This window comes from Chrysochloris asiatica, unplaced genomic scaffold, assembly GCF_000296735.1.
Source record: "Chrysochloris asiatica unplaced genomic scaffold, ChrAsi1.0 scaffold00223, whole genome shotgun sequence".
NCBI lineage: Eukaryota > Metazoa > Chordata > Mammalia > Afrosoricida > Chrysochloridae > Chrysochloris > Chrysochloris asiatica.
Window position 1 is genome coordinate 1,366,099 of NW_006408741.1, and position 7,451 is coordinate 1,373,549.

The 7,451-nt window shown below is 49.0% G+C and overlaps 1 protein-coding gene across 1 annotated transcript in view; it reads left to right on the forward strand.

Annotated features, from left to right (window-relative positions):
• SLC2A5 (solute carrier family 2 (facilitated glucose/fructose transporter), member 5) overlaps window positions 1–5,329 on the forward strand; it is a 38,251-nt gene extending 32,922 nt beyond the window's left edge. Inside the window, exons 6-12 of the mRNA XM_006873095.1 lie at window positions 1,672–1,797; window positions 1,880–2,067; window positions 2,257–2,367; window positions 3,165–3,266; window positions 3,616–3,691; window positions 4,656–4,783; window positions 5,126–5,329. Of these exons, the coding sequence (XP_006873157.1) occupies window positions 1,672–1,797; window positions 1,880–2,067; window positions 2,257–2,367; window positions 3,165–3,266; window positions 3,616–3,691; window positions 4,656–4,783; window positions 5,126–5,329 (935 nt within the window). The remainder of the gene's footprint in view (window positions 1–1,671; window positions 1,798–1,879; window positions 2,068–2,256; window positions 2,368–3,164; window positions 3,267–3,615; window positions 3,692–4,655; window positions 4,784–5,125) is intronic.
• Window positions 5,330–7,451: the final 2,122 nt, after the last annotated feature.

Below are 7,451 nucleotides of genomic sequence, written 5' to 3' on the forward strand. Positions count from 1 at the left end.
AGCACAGCCTTCAGTATGGATTACATCTCAACGTAAAAAAAACAAAAATCCTCACCACTGGACCAATAAACAACATTCTCTTACCAATGAAGCAAAGATTGAAGTTGTCAAGAACTTCATTCTTCTTGGATCAACTATAAACACTCACAGAAACAGCAGTCAAGAAATCAAATGACACATTGCATTAGGCAAATCTGTTGCACAAGACCTTTTTTAAGTGTTGAAGAGCAAAGATGTCAGCTTGAGAACTAAAGTGTGCCTGACCCAAGCCATGGTATTTTCAATAACCTCAGATGCATGTGAAAGCTGGACAGTGAATAAGGAAGACTGTAGAAGAATTGATGCTTTTGAGTTATGATGTTGTAGGAGTATATTGAAAGTGCCATGGGCTGCCCATAGAACCAACAGATCTGTATTGGAAGAAGTGCAGCCAGAGTGCTCCTTGGAGACCAAGATGGCCAAACTTTCGGACATATTGTCAGGAGGGACCAGTGGCTGGAGAAGGATGTCATGTTTGGTAAGGTGGAGGGTCAGAGTAAAGGAGGAAGACCCCCAACTAGACATATCAGCCAGGTAGCAGCATCGATGGACTCAAGTGTGCCAACAGTAGTGAGGTTAGCCCAGGATCGGGCAGTGTTTCATTCTGCTATGCATAAAGTTGCTATGAGTCGGTACCGACTCTATGGCACTTAACAACAACAACTGAGTTCATTCTGAATCATGGCAACCCCATGTGTTACTTAGTAGAACTGCTCTACAGGGTTGTTTTTGTTTATTTATTTATTTATTCTATAATCATTATGGAAACAGATCACCAGACCTTTCTTTTGTGGCAATGTGAGGTGGGTACGAATCACCAACCTTTAGGTTAGGAGACAAACACAAACCCTTTGTGCTACCCAGGAACCTTTTCCACCTTTCTCAGTAGTAGAGTTGTTCTATTTCTAAGCATCAAACAGTAGAGTCACATTCTGTAGATCCTTGTATTCCACATCCTGTTATGAGATTTGGCCTTGCTCTGTCTTTCTTTCTACTGAGGTATGTTGTTGTTCAGTGCCATCGAGTTAGATTCGACTCATAGCACCCCTGTAGAGGGTTTCTGAGGAGTGGCTGGTGGGTTTGAACTTGCTATTAACAGCTCATTGCTTATCCTACAGTGAACTCCATTTTATGAATATACCATGATTATTGGTCAGTTTAGTGTTAGGGCCACTTGCACAGTTTCCAGCTTCCTTTCTAGAATCAGTGCTGTCCTGGTGGCCCAGGGCACACATTGGCTTCTCTGGGCATGGGACTGCTGGGGCAGAGGCCAGGCAGATGCCTAGCCTCAGTAAGTCCTTCAGACTGCCCTCAAAGAACACCACACTGTCCAAGAACAGAGTGGGAAGAGTTCCCATGTGCCCATATCTTCATCAATACTTGGCATTGTCAGACTTTTGCATTTCTAGCAATCTGCTAGGTGTGTGGTGTCCCTTCTATAAGTGCTGGCTGGGTGCCCATGATCCATTGGGCCCTGTTCTCAGTGCTGGGGCCTGAGGAGAGAACGGTAGAGACTCTGCCCTCACAGAGCAGACACTCACCAGACAGTGCCTGATGGGCCTGGTGGATGAGGTTGGTTGGTGGGCACCAGGAAGGAGCCAAGACCACAGGTGAGGTCACTGTGTCTTGCAGGCTGGCCGATTCTCCTGGGACTGACCGGGGTCCCCGCAGCTCTACAGTTGGTGTTCCTGCCTTTCTTCCCTGAGAGCCCCAGGTACCTGCTGGTTCAGAAGAATGACGAAGCGGCCGCCAAGAAAGGTAGCACCATACTTGAGGAGGCAGCTGGGAGGTGCCGGCCCCTCAGCTCGATGTCCTCACACAGCCTGGCCTCCACCCTCAGCATTGAAGCGTCTTCGTGGCTGGAGCAATGTGGACGAGGAAATAGAGGAGATCCGGCTGGAGGATGAGGCAGAGCAGGCCACAGGCTCCATCTCTGTGCTGAAGCTGTTCAGCTTGCGGTCCTTGAGGTGGCAGGTCATCACCATCATCATCCTAATGGGTGGCCAGCAGCTGTCTGGTGTCAATGCGGTACGGAAGCAAACAGAATGTCAGGGAGACAGGCTGGGGTCTGGGACCCTGGGATCGGGGGCAGGGACACAAAATCCAGGCATACACAGGCCCTGCCTTCTTGGGGCCCACAAGGTCCAGGTGCTGCCAGCCCCTCTGCACAGCCCCCTCCTCAGGCCAGCCCCTCATCCTTTACCACAATCATTCCAGATCTATTACTATGCAGACAAGATCTACAGCAGAGCTGGCGTGAAGGCGACTGATGTCCAGTATGTGACTGCAGGCACAGGGGCCGTCAACGTGCTGATGACTATCTGTGCGGTGAGTGGCCACTGTGTCCTATCTGCCACCACTGACCAAGCACTGCTGAGAGGGGACTGCCCACCAGGAGTGGGTCTGGGCCCCTCGTCCCTCATCTCTAACCTCTGAGTGGTGTCCAGGGAGGAGAACAGTGTCTGTCTCACTCAGTGCCACAATCACAAAAGATCAGAATGGATTTGTTTGAGCTGATACCATCAATCTGACATGTGCCTGTCTCCTAGGGAAACAACCTGTGCTTGGAGGCCTCCGGCCCCTCCTCCCACCTGTTTAATGATTTCTCAACCTTTTACATCCAGGACTGCCAAGCTGTCCAGGGCGCATGCTACCTGTGCCAGGACCACAGTGTGACAGGAAGGGATGGAGCCCTGGCTCCATGCATGGGAGACATCTGACAGAAGCACCTTGGTCACCTCTGGAGGGGGGAATTGCTCCAGTTCACCCCGACATTTAGCCTTTAGCAGCTCCCAGGAGTCCTGATTCAGGGGTACACCTTTCCTGCTGGTCACTTATTAGGGACTTCTTGTGCATGTGAGCATGCGTGTGTGTGTGTCTACATGCACATGCACACATTACATACAGACACACAAGCAGTTGGGTGTGTGCACACACATAGGCAGCAGGAACACAGCTCCCTCTTCCCCCACTCCTCCCGGCCCTGCTCTCCACAAAGCTGCCCCATTGGTGTGAGGTGGGGAAGGCAGCTCTGTGACTTGGTGGACACCAAGTCAGCCAGCTCCCCTCTGGCCTGGGCGCTGGGCACTGGGCCTCCTTCCTCACCTCACTGCTGCCTCCTCCAGATTTTTGTGGTGGAGCTGCTAGGCAGGAGACTTCTCATGCTCCTTGGCTTCTCCGTCTGCTTCACAGCCTGCTGCGTGCTGACTGCCGCCCTGGTGCTGCAGGTGAGACAAGGTGGGACCCGATGTCGGGGGCTCAGAGTGGTGCCCAGGAAGGAGAACAGTCTGTCTCACTCAGCGCCCCAATCACTATTATGAGGACAAAAGATCAAAATGGATTTGTTTTTGCCAACCCGAGCTGTCTGACATGTACCCTCTGACCAGTAGCCCACTGTCCACTGTCAGCAGCTGGTGGTCATTTAGATGACACTGGGGCCTGTCTTTCTGGGCTGGTCAGCAAGGCCACCCCACAGATCATGCCAGTTTGACCAGTGGGGCCCAAGATTTCAGATGCCTCTCCTCCCAGGTTGTCTTTGCTTTGTCAGGTGTGACTCACCTCTGCTTCCTCCTGCAGGAGACAGTGTCCTGGATGCCTTACATCAGCATCACCTGTGTCATCTCCTACATCATAGGACATGCCCTTGGGCCCAGTATGTACCCCAGAGCTGTTCTCAGGGTGTCATTCCCTCTTTCCTATGCCTTCCTCATGTTTCATTGGGTGGTGCTTGTCAGCTGCCATAGAGTTGGCCCTGGCCTCATAGTAATGCCATCCATGCCCAGTGGAAGGAAACATCACCCAGCCCCAGGCCATCCCCAGGATCAGTTGCAGATCAGACTGTGTGATCCGTGGGGCTGGATGATGAGGCCTTTCCTAGGTCTGGGTGGAGCCTAATCAGAATGAAATGATAGCAAGTTCCAGGTGAGATTAATGGGGTTAGCCTACAGGGGGTCATTTGGCCACTGCTAAGGCATCATATGTGGGCTAATGCATCAGACTGCAAAGTTGTTTGAACTGCAATGCCAGAGGTTCAAGATCACCAGCTTCTCCTTGGAAACCCTATACAGGGTCGCTATGGGTCAGAATCGACTTGACAGCACTTAACAACAACAAGGCATCACAGGTTGGTGTGGTGTTGTGGGTTAATGCACTGGTTTGCAAAGTTGGTTCAAACCACAAGGTCAGAGGTTCAAGCTCACCAGTCACTCCTTGGAAACCCTATACAAAGTTGCTATGGGTTGGAATCGACTCAACGGCACTTAACAACAACAACCCCAAGGGCATCACAGGGAGTCCTGGTGTGGTGCTGTAGGATACGAACAGAACTGCTAACTGCAAGGTCAGCTGTTCCCACCCAACAGCCACTCTTGGAAACCCTAAAAGGGTTATGAGTCGGAAGCAACTAGACGACACTCAACAACAACAACAGGGCATCACGGAGTTGTCCGTAAAGTGCCGTTTGCATCCTCACTGCTGTTCTGTCTGACTGGGAGCCCCTGCTTTATTTAGACCGGCATCCCTAGAGCTCTTTTCCCTGGCGGGGGCTCACACCTATCTGTATGAGGCTTGCCTCATGCACCTGCAGGGAAGAACAGTTTCCCTCTTTCTTCCTCAAGGTCCCATTCCTGCACTGTTCATCACCGAAATCTTCCTGCAGTCGTCTCGGCCAGCCGCCTTCATGGTGGGGGGCAGCGTTCACTGGCTCTCCAACTTCACCGTGGGCTTGATCTTCCCTTTCATTCAGGTATGGGGGGCCCTGAACTCATAAATGCTCAAGCAGTTCCAGTATCATTTGCCCTCAGATCAACTCCGATTCACAGTGCTGTGAGTGTCCAAATGAAACTGCTCCATCTGGCTTTCAGCTGTGGAGTTCTTAGATATAGATCACCAAAGCTATTTTCCAAGGCCTTGAACCTCCAGCCTCTTGCAGATGAACACGTTCATCATCCGACTACCAGGACTCCCAGACAATACAGTGAGACCCTCTTCTAGAAAGTACTCAGGCTCCTGACTCTGCCACACACCTGGCAGCCACAGGGTTAGAAAGCCCCTTCCCATGTGACTCTCACCTGTTCTCTCCCCACAGGATGGCATGGGGGCTTACAGCTTCATCATTTTTGCCGTAGTATGCCTTCTTACCACTATTTACATCTTCATGATTGTCCCTGAGACCAAGGCAAAGACATTTATGGAAATCAATAAGATTTTTGCCAAGATGAATAAGGTGTCAGAGGTGTACCCAGAAAATGAGGAACTACAGGATCTCCCACCTTCTGCTTTGGATCAGTAGCTCAGGGGAAGAGGAGGCCATCGTGTGGGTCTGCATGGAACTTCCCTCTTTTGCTTTTCTGACTTCTAGTTGTCCAGCAATAGACAAATGCAGTACAGAATTCAGGCCTCATCTCTGACCTCCTGGTCCAGCTGGGAATGTCCAAAGGGCTCCTGTGCTGTTCTGCAAGGTCGTCTCTCCCCAAAGTGACCAGTTGCCAACCTGGAGTTATAAAGAATAGCTGCTCCTCAGCCCCACTTTGTGGCTCCTAGTCATACCAATTTTGATAATAAAAATGATTATTATGATGGAGAGATAGTAGGATCAACTTGCCAAAGAAACCAACTCTTCTCCAATCCCATGGACCTTCTAGGGCCACCGTCATTTGTTCAACATCCTTTTATCAAAGCTTTCTCCAGAAATAGCTGTCTGGGAAAACGAGATGTCCACAAAGATGATGTCTAGAAAGCTGAACAGCAGGTCCCTATGGAGACACTAAGTAAGAAATCATTTGTCCTAAATTCTATTGAGAGAAGAAAATGAAATTGTATCAATAAAACACTGGATCACCTTTTTGCCAAAATGTGCTTCCTTTCTGTGAGCAGGTGGAAGGCAGGAGAGGGGTGTTTCTTTTCTCCTTCAAGCAGATTGGCTAAGGGTCAGCTCCTTGAGCAGGGGTGTTGTTGGTTTTGTTTGTCTGGAATCTCCGGGTCTAGAGCAGTACCTGAAGGGATGATGGTAGCCGAGCTGAGAGTTTACAGTCTAAGACCAGGTAAGCCTCTGTGTATCTTCAGGTCCACAGTGAGCACTTAGGACTTCTGAAGGAGAGATGGTGGAAGGAAGGAGGAAATGCTGCCACAACCTGGTAACAGAGCTCCAGATTGGTCCTAGAGACACTAATAATGGAGGGGTTGCATGGAGAGAACAGGTGAGTATAAAAAATATGGAGAAAACTTGGGGCGTGGGAAAGAGGAGTACAAAGACAGCCTGCTGCATGGCTCTGGCAGAATAGGACGTCCTTCCCTGGGAATCATGGAAGTAGAAGTCAGAAGCCAGCAAGACAGCACTGGGGGTTGGAAATCACTCTGTGTGGATGTAATGTGGATTCAACTGTCAATGAACTAAACAACTCATAAGAGTGAGAGCCCAGACAATGTCAATGATGTAAAGTTGTGATTGAACTTTCCCTGACAGGCCACAGAAGAGCCCAAGATGAACACTCATAGTGCTGAGGAGTGCTTAGGTCGGAATTTCAGAGAGCAAAGGATTCAGGGGTAGCTATCCATTCAGATAACATTAACTGCAACCCTATTATCATAGAGTAGAGGAATCGGGGAGTATTTTCAGACTTTAGTCATGACTCTGGGACTCTGCTTCCATGGCTTAAAAGTTGGTTCCGCCACTTGCTAATTGTGCAACTTGGGCAAGTTACTCGGGTGTTTTGTGCCTCCATTTTCTCTTATGTTCAGTGAAGCTAATTATCTCATAATAGTTATGAGAAGTAAATGAATTTATGCCTGGTATGTATTAAGTGCTCTTAGCTATTACTTGTGCTTGGGAATGAGCATTGATTTTGAGGACCAAAGAGCCCACAAGTAAAATCCAGTGAGTTTGTTATTGTTATGTGCCATCGAGCCGATACCGATTCATAGCAACCTTTGCACAGCAGAACGAAACACTGCCTGATCCTGAGCCAACCTCACTACTGTTGCCATGCTTGAGCCTATCGATGCTGCCACTTGGCCAATCCATCTCGTTGGGGGTCTTCCTCTTTTTCTCTGACCCTCCACCGAACCAAACATGATACTCTTCATTAACAACCTACGAGAAGTAGATGATACAACCTTACTTGCTGAAAGTGAAGAGGACTTAAAACATTTACTGATGAAGATCAAAGAGCACAACCTTCGGTATGGATTACATCTCAATGTAAAGAAAACAAAAATCTTCACTACTGGACCAATAAACAACATTCTTATCAATGGAGAAAAGATTGAAGTTGTCAAGAACTTCATTCTTCTTGGGTCAACTATCAACACACATGGAAGCAGCAGTCAAGAAATCAAACGACATATTGCTTTCAGCCAAGATCCATCTGATGTCAGTAATGATATCCCTTATTCCAAGTCCTCTTCTGAATCTG